The following is a 14,203-nucleotide window of genomic DNA, read 5'->3' as shown; positions in this document are numbered from 1 at the left end:
TTTTTACACAGAGAGAGTGGTGAATCTGTGGAATTCTCTGCCACAGAAGGGAGTTGAGGCCACACAGTTCATTGGCTATATTTAAGAGGGAGTTAGATGTGGCCCTTGTGGCTAAAGGGATCAGGGGCTATGGAGAGAAGGCAGGGATGGGATACTAAGATGGGATACTAAGCCATGATCATATCGAATAGTGGTGCAGGCTCGAAAGGGCGAATGGCCTCTACTCCTGCACCCACTTTCCATGTTTCTATGTTTCTCTCTCTCTGTCTCTGTGTGTCTCTCTCTGTGTCTCTCTCTCTGTGTCTCTCCCTCTGTGTCTCTCTCTCTGTGTCTCTCTAAAACCCCTGTCCCACGGTACAAGTTCATTCCAACAGTTCTCCCGAGTTTGCCCCGATTCGAAGGTACACAAAAGTGCTGGAGAAACTCAGCGGGTGCAGCTGCATCTATGGAGCGAAGGAAATAGGCAACGTTTCGGGCCGAAACCCTTCTATAGCCCCTGATTCGAACTCGGAGATTTACGGTAATGGCCGCTGATCGATACTCGGGGCTCTCGTGGACATTTTTCAACATGTTGAAAAATCTTCACGAGTCTTCCCGTGCTTACTTGCCGTTAGCCAGTCTTCCCGAGTACCTGTCGTTAGTGTTACGAACCGTCCCCGAGCTCCGACGTACCTGTTACATTCATTCTCTGTGCTTACCACGTGTTTGATTTTTTTAAACTCGGAAGAGCTCTTGGAATGAACTCGTACAATTAGGAAGCATATAGATGCTGCCTCGCCTGTTGAGTTTCTCCAGCTTTTTGTCTACCTTGCACTAAATGTTATTCCCTTATCATGTATCTATACATTGTGAATGGCTCGATTGCAATAATGGATTGCCTTTCCGCTGACTGGTTAGCACGCAACAAAAGCCTTTCACTGTACCTCGGTATATGTGACAATGAACTAAACTGGGCCCGACCCAAAACGTCGCCCATTCCTTCTCTCCAGAGATGCTGTCTGTCCCGCAGTTGCAGTTCCTTTCCGACGCAAATACATTTCCGGAGCGGAGTAGGGTGGTTTGTAAGATTCACGAAGCACTGAGTGGCAGCAGGCCCTCTCATAGATGAACTGAGGCCTAGGTCAATTGTAGTGGCCCACAAAACCAAGATCAAGCAGAGGGCACTCAAATCAAGATCCCTTTGAAGCAGGCAGGCATGAGGCCCTCTCATCGATGAACTGAGGCCTTGGTCAATTTTAGAGGCCCACAAAACCAAGAACAAGCAGAGCGGCCCTCAATTTTAGAGGCCTCCAAATCCAGATCCCTTTGAAGCAGGCAGGCATGAGGCCCTCTCATAGATGAATTGAGGCCTTGGTCAATTTTAGAGGCCCACAAAACCAAGATCAAGCAGAGGGCACTCAAATCAAGATCCCTTTGAAGCAGGCAGGCATGAGGCCCTCTCATCGATGAACTGAGGCCTTGGTCAATTTTAGAGGCCCACAAAACCAAGATCAAGCAGAGGCCTCAAAGCCCTCAATTTTAGAGGCCTCCAAATCCAGATCCCTTTGAAGCAGGCAGGCATGAGGCCTCTGATAGGGCCTGGGTGCAACGGGAAAAGATATCGGCATTGACCAACTCGTGGATATGACCTTTACCCTCTCGCGGAGTGTACTCAATAATTTTAACTGCGTAGTGTTCTGTTGGCACGTGGACATTTTTTTTTGGTTAGTCACGTAAACACCAGTCCAACTTTTTCCACCATTGTCTTAGTTTCTGTTTTACACGGCGTTGCCCGGGCAACCGGCCTTCCTTTGATCTTTGGATGGCGTCCAGCTCAGAAAGTCCTCGTTCCCCTGGCTGTCTAATGAAATATCTCAAGGTTAATGGGACCTCGATGAGTTTTATTGTTTGTCGCGGGTAATGTTGATGTCCATCCTCAGCAAAGGCCACGAGATGGGGTGGGGGAGGGGGTGCTATTGACTCGTGTAGCGCTTAGGGAGCAGAAGTAATGGTGGAGTGACCCCGGTTCAATCCCGACTGCAGGTGCTGCCTGTACGGAGTTTGCACGTTCTCCCCGTGACCTGTGTGGGTTTTTCCCCCCCGAGATCTTCGGTTTCCTCCCACACTCCAAAGACGTACAGGTTTGTAGGTTGTTTAAGAAGGAACTGTGCAGATGCTGGAAAATCGAAGGTACACAAAAATGCTGGAGAAACTCAGCGGGTGCAGCAGCATCTATGGAGGGAAGGAAATAGGCAACGTTTCGGGGTCTGAAGAAGGGTTTTGGCGTGAAACGTTGCCTTTTTCCTTCGCTCCATAGATGCTGCTGCACCCGCTGAGTTTCTCCAGCATTTGTGTGTACCTTCAGGTTTGTAGGTTAATTGGCTTGGTATGAATGTAAATTGTCCCTAGGGTGTGTGGGATAGCATTAGTGTGCAGGGATCGCGGATTCAGTGGGCTGAAGGGCCTGTTTCCGTGCCGTATCTCCAAACTAAACTGTAGATGCTGGCCAATATGAAAAAAGGCACAAAGTGAAGTCTGATTTAAGATAGTCCACCGAGGTAGATGGGAGGTCAGGACCGCTCCCTAGTTTGGTGGCAAGATGGTTAGTTGGAAGGAACTGCAGATGCTGGTTTAAACCGAAGATAGACACAAAATGCTGGAGTAACTCAGCAGGACAGGCAGCATCTCTGGAGAGAAGGAATGGGTGACGTTTCGGGTCGAGACCCTTCTTCAGACTAGTTAAGGATAAGGGAAGGGAGATATAGACGGTGATGTGGAGAGATACAGAACAATGAATGAAAGATATGCCAAAAAGTAACGACTTGGTAGACTCCATAGATGCTGCTGCACCCGCTGAGTTTCTCCAGCAATTTTGTGTACCTTTGATCTTCCAGCATCTGCAGTTCCTTCTTGAACGACTTGATAGACTTGGCTTGTACTCGCTAGAATTTAGAAGATTGAGGGGGGATCTTATAGAAACTGCTAAACTGCAGAAACTTACAAAATTCTTAAGGGGTTTTACAGGCTAGATGCAGGAAGATTATTCCCGATGTTGGGGAAGTCCAGAACAAGGGGTCACACACACACAGTTTAAGGATAAGGGGGAAATCTTTTAGGGCCGAGATGAGAAAAACATTTTTTTTCACACACAGAGAGTGGTGAATCTGTGGAATTCTCTGCCACAGAAGGTAGTTGAACTGCAGAAACTTACAAAATTCTTAAGGGGTTTAGATGCAGGAAGATTGTTCCCGATGTTGGGGAAGTCCAGGACAAGGGGTCACACAGTTTTAGGATAAAGGGGGAAATCGTTTAGGACTGAGATGAGAAAAGCATTTTTCACACAGCGAGTGGTGGATCTCTGGAACTCTCTGCCACAGAAGATAGTTGAGGCCACACGGTCCATTGGCTATATTTAAGAGGGAGTTAGATGTGGCCATTGTGGCTAAAGGGATCAGGGGGTATGGAGAGAAGGCAGGTACAGGATACTGAGTTGGATGATCAGCCATGATCATATTGAATGGTGGTGCAAGCTCGAAGGGCCGAATGGCCTCTACTCCTGCTCCTATTTTCTATGTTTCTATGATAAAGGATGATAAAGAACAGGCCATTGTTAGCTGTTTGCTGGGTGAGAACGAGAAGCTGGTGTGACTTGGGTGGGGGAGGGATGGAGAGAGAGAGAGGAAACACCAGGGCTACCTGAAGTGATAAATCAATATTCATACCACTGAGCTGTAAGCTGCCCAAATGAAATATGAAGGAATGAACTGCAGATGGAGGTTTAAATCGAAGGTGGACACAAAATGCTGGAGTAACTCAGCGGGACAAGCAGCATCTCTGGAGAGAAGGAATGGGTGATGTTTCTGATTTGAAGAAGGGTCTCGACCCGAAACGTCACCCATTCCTATCACCTGTCCCGCTGAGTTACTCCGGCATTTTGTGTCTTCGAGCAAAATATGAGATAGGACAGTTCGGTTGCCTGATAACAGCCGGGAAGAAACTGTTCCTGAATCTGGAGGTGTTTAAGAAGGAACTGCAGATGCTGGAAAAATCGAAGGTAGACAAAAATGCTGGAGAAACTCAGCAGGTGAGGCAGCATCTATGGAGCGAAGGAAATGGGTGACGTTTCGGGTCGAGATGAAGGTCTGAAGAAGGGTCTCGAACCGAAACGTCACCTATTCCTTCGCTCCATAGATGCTGCCTCACCCGCTGAGTTTCTCCAGCATTTTTGTGTCCGATTTTTCCAGCATCTTCAGTCCTTTCTTCAACACAAGGTATCCGATCTCTTTTCTGCCTCACCTGCTGAGTTTCTCCAGCATTTATATCCAGAATCTGGAGGTGTGCGTTCATTTTCACACTTCTGTACCTCTTGCCCGATGGGCGAGGGGAGAAGAGGGAGTGATCAGGGTGGGACTGGTCCTTGATTTGTGGAGCCTTAGCTCTGATGTCCTCTAGCTGTGACTGCAGGTCAAACTCGCGGGCAGGAGTAGGCCGGAAATGGAATGAGATACAGCAAGCCATGTGCTCTAAACATCCTTCTTTATGTAACACTTAATGCCACCCATTATTATTGTACATTTGCCCCCTCGGGTAAATAATAATGTCAATCAATCACTAGTCCACATTTCAGAAATCACAACCGATCGAGCTCCAATGAGCAGAGGTCCGTCTGAACCTGCTGTAGATGTACCAAACACTTAATGCTCCAAGTCAGGTTTTAATATCACCCCCCCTCTCCCTCCCTCCCCCACTCCCACTCTGTATTGGTAGGTGAAGGGTCTCGACCCAAAACGTCACCCATTCCTTCTCTTCGGAGATGCTGCCAGTCCCGCGGAGTTAGTCCACCGTTTTGTGCTGTCAGGTTGGTAGGTGAGCCAAACCGTAACCAAACGAGGAGATGGTTTGACCTCCTGGTCTTCCTCGTTGAGTCTTTGACAACGATGAGCCGAGAGTCCAAGGATCTGCTCATCATCTCCTCCCCCCCCCTCTCTTATCAGAGTCACAATGTCAATGGGGGGGGAAGAGGAAGTTCCCCAAGACCACAACACAGAGTCTCCAATGGCAGGAGATCCCAGGGCAACTTCCCAAGGGAGCGCTGGACCTCCAGAAGATGCGGCTTTTTGAAGCCAGGATCCAGGATGTCCTCTCAGGATGGGGGAAGCCCAATGAGGCTTCTCTGAACATAAGGGCGGACGAACAAAACCAAGTCCTTCTGAGATCAAGGTCAACTAAAGAACAGCCATGAAGGGAAGCAGACCATGGCCATGTCATCAGTGGTAGCCAACCATCCACAGATAGTCCCCCCCCCCCGCACCTCAGCTCCCTTGGTGGGACAAGAAAATGGCGGAGGTCTGGTCAACTCCATTGGCCGAGTTTGAGGTTTGGGTTTGTGGCCTTCTCCTGGTTGTGCCAAGCCTCACGGTGCTCTGGTAAAGTGTCGAGGGGTTGAGGGGTTAGGGTTGAGAGGTTAGGGTTGAGGGGGGAGGGGGGAGGGGGTCACAGGTCCAGGGATGAGGCTTCCACAGTACCACCTTCCTCCTTCTTCCCGCCACAGGGACCTGTTTGACCAACAAGATGGCGGCGGCGGTTGGCGCTGGCCGTTTCACCGTGATGTGGCAGGATAGGGTCAGTCCCGCAAAGTCGACCCTTCGTGCTTGAAGCATGGGGGACGTTCAATGGGATGGGGGGGGGGGGGGGGGGAAGGGAGTGGGGGAGGCGTAGAACCATTTGGGAGGAGGGGGGGGGGTTGAGGGTGAGGGGGAAGGAAGTGAGGAAGTCCACCAGCCGGCTGTTCGCATGAGGGAACGTTGAGGGACAGGGAGTCGAGGAAATGGGAGGTCCACCAGCTACCATCATCCTCATGTGGGGAGGTTGAGCCGTGGGGAGGGGAGGTGATCAGCCATGATCACATTGAATGGCAGTGCTGGCTCAGAGGGCCAGATGGCCTACTCCTGCACCTACTGTCTATTGTCTATTGAGGGGTTGAGGAAATGGGAGTCCACCAGCCATTGTTCTCTTGGCTGAGCATTGAGGGACAGAGATGAAGAAATGGGAGTCCACCAGCTGCCATCGTCCTCATGATGGGAAGGTTGAGGGGGTTGGGAGACCACCAGCGTTCTCCTCGACAGGCCCGTCTCAGGCGGGCGACGTCAGGTGGTTGAAGGGCTTGAAGATGTTCCACGAAGACTTGGAGTCCTCGTTCTTCTTGGGCTTGAGGCAGTTCTGGGGCCACTTGTCCTTGGTGAGGAAGTAGAGGAGGGCGTTGAGCCAGGCGTTGAAGCTGGCCAGCGGGCGGGTGACCTTGTAGCAGATGGTGACCACCCGCTTGGTGGCGCAGGCCACGTTGGGCACGGCCTTGTTGATGAGGAAGATGGTCTTGGTGACGTGGAACGGCAGGAAGCAGAGGGCAAAGAGGAGGGTGATGGTGAGGATGGTCTTGATGGACTTGCGGCGCTTCTCCAGGCCCGGGGCGGCCGACTTGAACTCCTGGTTGTTGATGGTCTTGAAGATGGTCCTGATGACACGGGAATAGCACCAGGCGATGATGGAGAAGGGCAGGAAGAAGCCGACAGAGTGGAGGATGATGCCATAGGGAACATAGTGGGGGTATTCCGTGTCCAACGCATCATCCCAGCAGTTGGTGGCGTTGTGGGAGTCTGCCGTCTTGGCAAAGTGGAAGATGGGGCTGGTCAGGCCTAGAACCACCAGCCAGACCAGCACGCACACCAGGCGGGCGGTCTTCTTGGTCTCCATGGTGATGGTCCTCATTGGATGGCAGATGCCCAGGTAGCGATGGAAGCTGATGCAGGTGAGGAAGGAGATGCTACAATACAGGTTGAAGTAGAAGAGGAATCGCACCAGGCGGCAGGTGAAGTCTCCAAAGACCCACACGTCATGCATGATGTAACTGGCGATGAGGACGGGCAGGGAGAGTCCGTACATGAAGTCCGTCAGGGCCAGGTTGAACATGTAGATCAGCGAGCAGTTCCACTCCTTGCGCCTCTTCAGGATGCTGCATAGGATGATAGAGTTGAGGGCCAGGCTGAGCACGCAGGTGTAGGTGTAGCACACGGGCAGGAAGACGTACTTGTAGGACTCGTCGTTGTTGCAGGAGCCGGCCGGGCCGTCCCGCCCCGCGTCCGAGCCGGAGCCGGAGCCGGAGCCGTTCCCAGGCGCCGCCGGCCCCGAGCCGTTCTCCGACATCTTTTAGCGCCGAACGGCGGCGGCAAGCATCGCCCAGCGGGGGGGGCAACGCGCCACGGGATGGAGGTCAAACCGCACCTGTGGGTGGAGAGGGCAGAGGTCAGGGAGGGTGGAGAGGGCAGAGGTCAGAGGATGGAGAGGTCAGGGAGGGTGGAGAGGGCAGAGGTCAGGGAGGGTGGAGGGGGCAGAGGTCAGAGGGATGGAGAGGTCAGGCAGGGTGGAGAGGGCAGAGGTCAGAGAAGGTGGAGAGGGCAGAGGTCAGGGGGGGTGGAGAGGGCAGAGGTCAGAGGAGGGTGGAGAGGGTGGAGAGGGCAGAGGTCAGAGGAGGGAGAGGTCAGGGAGGGTGGAGAGGGCAGAGGTCAGAGGATGGATAGGTCAGGGAGGGTGGAGAGGGCAGAGGTCAGAGGATGGAGAGGGCAGAGGTCAGGGAGGGTGGAGAGGGCAGAGAGGGCAGAGGTCAGAGATGGTGGAGAGGGCAGAGGTCAGGGAGCAGAGAGGGTGGAAAGGTCAGCGAGGTAGAGAGAGAGAGGTCGGGGGGTCGGTGGGGGGGGAAAGGAGAGAGGTAGAGAGCACCAAGGGAGAGAGAGGTCGAGGAGAGAGGAGAGAGGTCGGGGTAGAGAACAGAGAGGGGCAAAGGTCCGGGGTAGAGAAGTCAGAGGCCAGAGAGAGTGTCGAGGCCTGGTTGCACAACCTGGCCCGAACATTGGGCGTGTTCGACTGTCCACAGACGCTGCTGCTGCTACCTGTTAAAGTGTAACTCAGTAATTGTTCCAGCGAGCTGGTGAGTAACCAAACAAAAAAATAATAACTTCCTAACCTTGTTTTGAAGAGATATTTGTTTTGGACGAATAGATAGTACACAGGGAAAGTTGGTTCAAAAACAATGATTAGTCAACCTTTGACACCTATTATTCCTCAACGAGATGTGTGTCGGGGGGGGGGGGATATTTAAAAGATTCGACAGTGTTATTATTCTCTGGGAGATTGGGGACGATCAGCCATGATCGCATTGAATGGCGGTGCTGGCTTGAAGGGCTGAATGGCCTCTACTCCTGTCCTTGTCCCACCTGTTTTGAAGTGCTACAATCCCCCCCCCCCCCCCCCCCCCCCCCCCTCTGCTCTACATATTATACTTGAGTTTAGTTCATTGTCACGTCTACCGAGGTACAGTGAAAAGCTTTTTGTTGCCTGCTAACCAGTCAGCGGAAAGACAATACATGATTACAATCGAGCCGTCCACAGTGTACAGATACATGATGAAGAGAATAACATGAATAGCGTTTAATGCAATGTAGAGTCTGATTAACGATGGTCCCTCTATATATTTACAATAGACAATAGGTGCAGGAGTAGAGGCCATTCGGCCCTTCGAGCCTGCACCGCCATGCAATGCGATCATGGCCGATCATCCCAAATCAGTACCCCGTTCCTGCCCTCTCCCCATATCCCCTGGCTCCGCTATCTTTAAGAGCCCTATCTAGCTCTCTCTTGAAAGTATCCAGAGAACCGGCCTCCACCGCCCCCTGAGGCAGAGAATTCCACAGACTCGCAACTCTCTGTGAGAAAGTGTTTCCTCGTCTCCGTTCTAAATGGCTTACCCCGTTATTCTTAAACTGTGGCCCCTGGTTCTGGACTCCCTCAACATCAGGAACATGTTTCCTGCCTCTAGAGTGTCCAAAACCTTAACAATCTAATATGTTTCAATGAGATATCCTCTCATCCTTCTAAACTCCAGAGTGTACAAGCCCAGCCGCTCCATTCTCTAAGCATATGACAGTCCCGCCATCCCGGGGGAATTAATCTTGTAAACCTACGCTGGGCTCCCTCAATAGCAAGAATGTCCTTCCTCAAATTGGGGGACCAAAACTGCACACAATACTCCAGGTGTGTGGTCTCACCAGGGCCCTGTAGAACTGCAGAAGGACCTCAGTGCAGCGTAGATTTACATAAAACCCACATATGATGCCTTTATGTACAATGCATCTGATCTGTTTGGCTGGCTTGTAGGTCAAAGTTTTTCAATGTACCTTAGTGCATATGATCACAACAAGCCTAAGCATATGGCACTAAACTAAAACTGAATAAGATGGAATTAAGAGAGAGAATATGTTTCAGCTGCAAGAATACATCAAAGAAACATAGAAACTAGGTGCCAGCAAGCCAGCATGCCATTCATTGCGATCATGGCTGATCGTCCCCAATCAATAACCCGTGCCTGCCTTCTCCCCATATCCCTCGACTCCACTAGCTCCTGGAGCTCTATCTAACTCTCTCTTAAATCCATCCAGTGACTTGGCCTCCACTGCCCTCTATGGCAGGGAATTCCACAAATTCACACAACTCTCTGGGAGAAAAAGTTTTTTTCTCCCCTCAGTCTTAAATGGCCTCCCCTTTATTCTAAGACTGTGTGTGGCCCCTGGTTCTGGACTCGCCCAACATTGGGAACATTTTTCCTGCATCTAGCTTGTCCAGTCCTTTTATAATTTTATATGTTTCTATAAGATCTCCCCTCATCCTTCAAAACTCCAGTGAATACAAGCCTAGTCTTTTCAATCTTTCCTCATATGACAGTCCCGCCATCCCAGGGATCAATCTGGTGAACCTACGCTGCACTGCCTCAATCACAAGGATGTCCTTCCTCAAATTTCGGAGACCAAAACTGTACACAATACTCCAGATGTGGTCTCACCAGAGCCCTGTACAACTGCAGAAGAACCTCTTTACTCCTATACTGAAATCCTCTTGTTATGAAGGCCAACATTCTGCGCTGTATCTCTAAAATATTAAAAGTATCAAAGTACACAGAGTGCTGGAGTAACTCAGCGGGTCAGGCAGCATCTGTGGGGAACATGGATAGGTGACGTTTCACAGAGTGCTGGAGTAACTCAGCGGGTCAGGCAGCATCTGTGGGAGAACATGGATAGGTGACGTTTCACTGAGTGCTGGAGTAACTCAGCGGGTCAGGCAGCATCTGTGGAGAACATGGGACAGGGACAAGTCTTTGATGATATTGTACCTATCATCATGTTTACTCTGTCATTCCAGGAGCAGAATGATACCATTCGGCCCATCGAGCCTACACCACCATCCAATCACGGCCGATCTTTCTCTCCCTCTAAACCCCATTCTCCTGCCTTCTCCCCATAACCCCGACACCCGTGCTAATCAATAACTTACCGAACAGTGAAAGGCCCGGATCGAGTGGATGTGGAGAGGATGTTTCCACTAGTGGGAGAGTCTAGGACTAGAGGGCACGGCCTCAGAATTAAAGGACGTTCCTTTAGAAACATATAAACATAGAAAATAGGTGCAGGAGTAGAGGCCATTCGGCCCTACGAGCCTGCACCGCCATTCGATATGATCATGGCTGATCATCCAACTCAGTATCCCCATACCTGCCTTCTCTCCATACCCCCTGATCCCCTTAGCCACAAGGGCCACATCTAACTCCCTCTTAAATATAGCCAATGAACTGTGTGGCCTCAACTACCTTCTGTGGCAGAGAATTCCACAGATTCACCACTCTCTGTGTGTGTGTGGGGAAAAAAATGTTTTTCTCATCTCATCTCGGTCCTAAAAGATTTCCCCCTTATCCTTAAACTGTGTGTGTGTGGCCCCTTGTTCTGGACTTCCCCAACATCGGGAACAATCTTCCTGCATCTAGCCCTGTCCAACCCCTTAAGAATTTTGTAAGTTTCAATAAGATCCCCCCTCAATCTTCTAAATTCTAGCGAGTACAAGCCGAGTCTATCCAGTCTTTCTTCATATGAAAGTCCTGCCATCCCAGGTATCAGTCTGGTGAACCTTCTCTGTACTCCACTTCTATAAGAAACTTTAGGAAGGAGGTGAGCTCTTTCTGACACGTGTATAGTTTGCACGTTCTCCCCGTGACCACGTGGGTTTTCTCCGGGTGCTCTGGGTTCCTCCCGCTTCCCAAAGGCGTGGGTTCGCAGCGTGGATGGGAATGGGAGTGGATGGGAAAGTGGGATGAGGTAGGACTAGTGTGCCAACAGGCGGTCGATGGTCGGCCCGGACTCGGAGGGGCCGAAGGGCCTGTTTCCGCGCTGAACTTCTGAAGGGTAAACAGTGGGAGGGTTGTTGTCCCAGGGAGGGGAGGGGGGGTTGTTTCGAAGGCGTGGGTGTACTTACGAGTCAGGGAGGAAGATTTTGGGCCCTGGTTCCTTCGCTGTCCGACAACTCACGCCCTCCGCTCCCTCGACAACGATCGCTGCCCGCTGTTATCCCGCAGCCCCACCGCAGCTGCACCACTGCTGCACCGCTGGCTGCTGCTCCAAAGGTGTCTGCGTCAGCTGATGCACCTCGTTACCCACGGGTTAATAAGTCATCCGGCACTTTGCGTCGCCACGGCAACCCGAGGCTCCGTAGGCCGAGCCTGGCGACCGTCTCCCTCCCCGACACTCATCCCCCCCCCCCCCCCCACACAGGGCCACGGCCGGTAGAGCTGCTGCCTCACCGCGCCACAGACACGGGTTTTTTTTTCCTGACCTCGACTGCCTGTCTGTCCCAAAGCGGCAGTTTGCACGTTCTCCCCCGTGACCGCGTGGGTTTTCACACACACGCCAGAGTTTCACCTCCACACACACCCAAAGACGTGCGGGTTTGTAGGTTAACACACAGTCACATACACACTCACACACACACACACACACACACACACACACACACACACACACACACACACACACACACACACACACACACACACACAGTCTCAGCCTCATACGCATACACACCTACACACACACACACCCGTATACACACACACACGCTCACACACACACACCTGTATACGCTCACACACACACACCTGTATACACACACACACACACACACACACACACACACACACACACCCGTATACACACACACACTCACACACACACCCACACACACACACACACACACACACACACACACACTTATACACACACACACACACACACACACACACACACACACACACACACACACACATATATATACACACTGACACACACACACACACCACACACACACACACACACTCACACACACGCACACACACACACACACGCACACACACACACACACTCACACACACACACACACACACACACACACACACACACACAGTCACACACACACACACACACACACACACACACACACACACACACACACACACACACTTCACACACACAGACACTCACACACACACACACACTCACACACACACACACACACACACACCTACCCACCCACACACACACACACACACACACACACACACACACACACACACACACACACACACACACACACACACACACACACACACACACACACACCTACACACACACACCCACACACACACACACACACACACACACACACACACACACACACACACACACACACACAGAGGGTTGAGGAGCATTAAGTAGTAACAGCTGGTCTGCCATTGCAACCTCGACAGATTTTGAAGACAAACTGTTTGTTCTGGAGAGAAAAACATATCCAGAGAACAGTGCAGTCACACATGAGTGAATCAGGGAAATACAGAGGATGTCAACGGCTAATTGAACCCATTACATCGGCCTTGCAAGTGACACAATAACAACAGCCGTTAATTAATCTCTCCAGGGAGTTATTCAGCGCGGAAACAGGCCCTTCAGCCCGGATAGAGTGGATGTGGAGAGGATGTTTCCACTTGTGGGAGAGTCTAGGACCAGAGGGCACAGCCTCAAAATTAAAGGACGTTCCTTTAGGAAGGAGATGAGAAACATAGAAAATAGGTGCAGGAGTAGAGGCCATTTGGCCCATCGAGCCTGCACCGCCATTCAATATGATCATGGCTGATCATCCAACTCAGTATCCCGTACCTGCCTTCTCTCCATACCCCCTGATCCCTTTAGCCACAAGGGCCACATCTAACTCCCTCTTAAATATAGCCAATGAACTACCTTCTGTGGCAGTGAATTCCACAGATTCACCACTCTCTGTGTGAAAAATGTTTTTCTCATCTCGGTCCTAAAAGATTTCCCCCTTATCTTTATCCTAGAAATTTCTTTAGTCAGAGGGTGGTGAATCTGTGGAATTCTTTGCCACAGACGGCTGTGGAGGCCAAGTCAGTGGATATTTTTAAGGCAGAGATAGATAGATTCTTGATTAGCGCGGGTGTCAGGGGTTATGGGGAGAAGGCAGGGGAATGGGGTTAGGAGGGAGAGATAGATCAGCCGTGATTGAATGGAGGAGTAGACTTGATGGGCCGAACGGCCTAATTCTGCTCCTATCACTTGCGACCTTATGAGATGTGAAGGGCCAGTTTGGAGAGGACGTTTCCACGATTGGGAGAGTCTAGGACCAGAGGGCGCAGCCTCAGAATTAAAGGACGAACCTTGAGGAAGGGGATGAGGAGGAATTTGTACTCCTGTAACTCGTGAATTCTCTCCCCGTGTGCGGTGCATTCTCGGCAGCCCGTTCCCGGCCGGTTCGTAATAAATCGGCGGTTAAGTTAAGGACCGGTCCTACCAGCATGCGTCTAGCGCGACCAAACGCGGTTGCTTGAGGCGTACGGCCTCGCGGGGCCGGTCCCACATCGAGTGCTGGATCTGTACGGAGTTGTGCGGGGCTGGTCCTGACATCGCACGGGGCTCCGAAAATCTTGCACTGTCCGAAAATCCCGCGCCGGCAACGGCCTGTCGGCCCGCAGTCGCATTGAGGCCGTACGCAGCATCTGGGCGACATACGCCTAACGATGCCGTCACCGTCCGGCGTGCCATTGCACGATGCCGTCAACGCCCGACGTGCCGTTGCACCATGCCGTCAACTCCCGGCGTGCCGTTACACCATGCCGTCACGGCCCGGCGCCGTGCGACGTCCAAATTCAGTCGGCCCGCCTCCTGCCCAACTGATTAGCGAGTACGATGTTGTGACCAGCCCCGCACAACTTCAGACGCCTCCGCGGCTGGAAGTGGGACCGGCCCCGCGAGGCCATACGCCTCAAGCCACCACGTTTGTTCGC

The 14,203-nt window shown here is 51.7% G+C and overlaps 1 protein-coding gene across 1 annotated transcript; it reads right to left on the bottom strand.

The window, feature by feature from the left end:
• Window positions 1-5,752: 5,752 nt before the first annotated feature.
• Window positions 5,753-11,580, bottom strand: LOC129694260 (P2Y purinoceptor 3-like). The gene is made up of 2 exons (XM_055630975.1): window positions 11,329-11,580; window positions 5,753-7,257 (listed from the first exon to the last, which is right to left on the bottom strand). The coding sequence occupies exon 2, from the start codon at window positions 7,177-7,179 to the stop codon at window positions 6,112-6,114; it is 1,068 nt and encodes a 355-aa protein (XP_055486950.1). The 5' UTR covers window positions 7,180-7,257; window positions 11,329-11,580; the 3' UTR covers window positions 5,753-6,111.
• Between the last annotated feature and the right edge of the window lie 2,623 nt (window positions 11,581-14,203).

Source organism: Leucoraja erinacea, unplaced genomic scaffold, assembly GCF_028641065.1.
Source record: "Leucoraja erinacea ecotype New England unplaced genomic scaffold, Leri_hhj_1 Leri_58S, whole genome shotgun sequence".
Lineage (NCBI taxonomy): Eukaryota > Metazoa > Chordata > Chondrichthyes > Rajiformes > Rajidae > Leucoraja > Leucoraja erinaceus.
This window is presented reverse-complemented; position numbering and strand designations above follow the sequence as displayed.

What these genes read in the sequence shown, in the direction of transcription:
- LOC129694260 (XM_055630975.1), bottom strand. Translation starts at nt 7,179, where the DNA reads ATGTCGGAGAACGGCTCGGGGCCGGCGGCGCCTGGGAACGGCTCCGGC.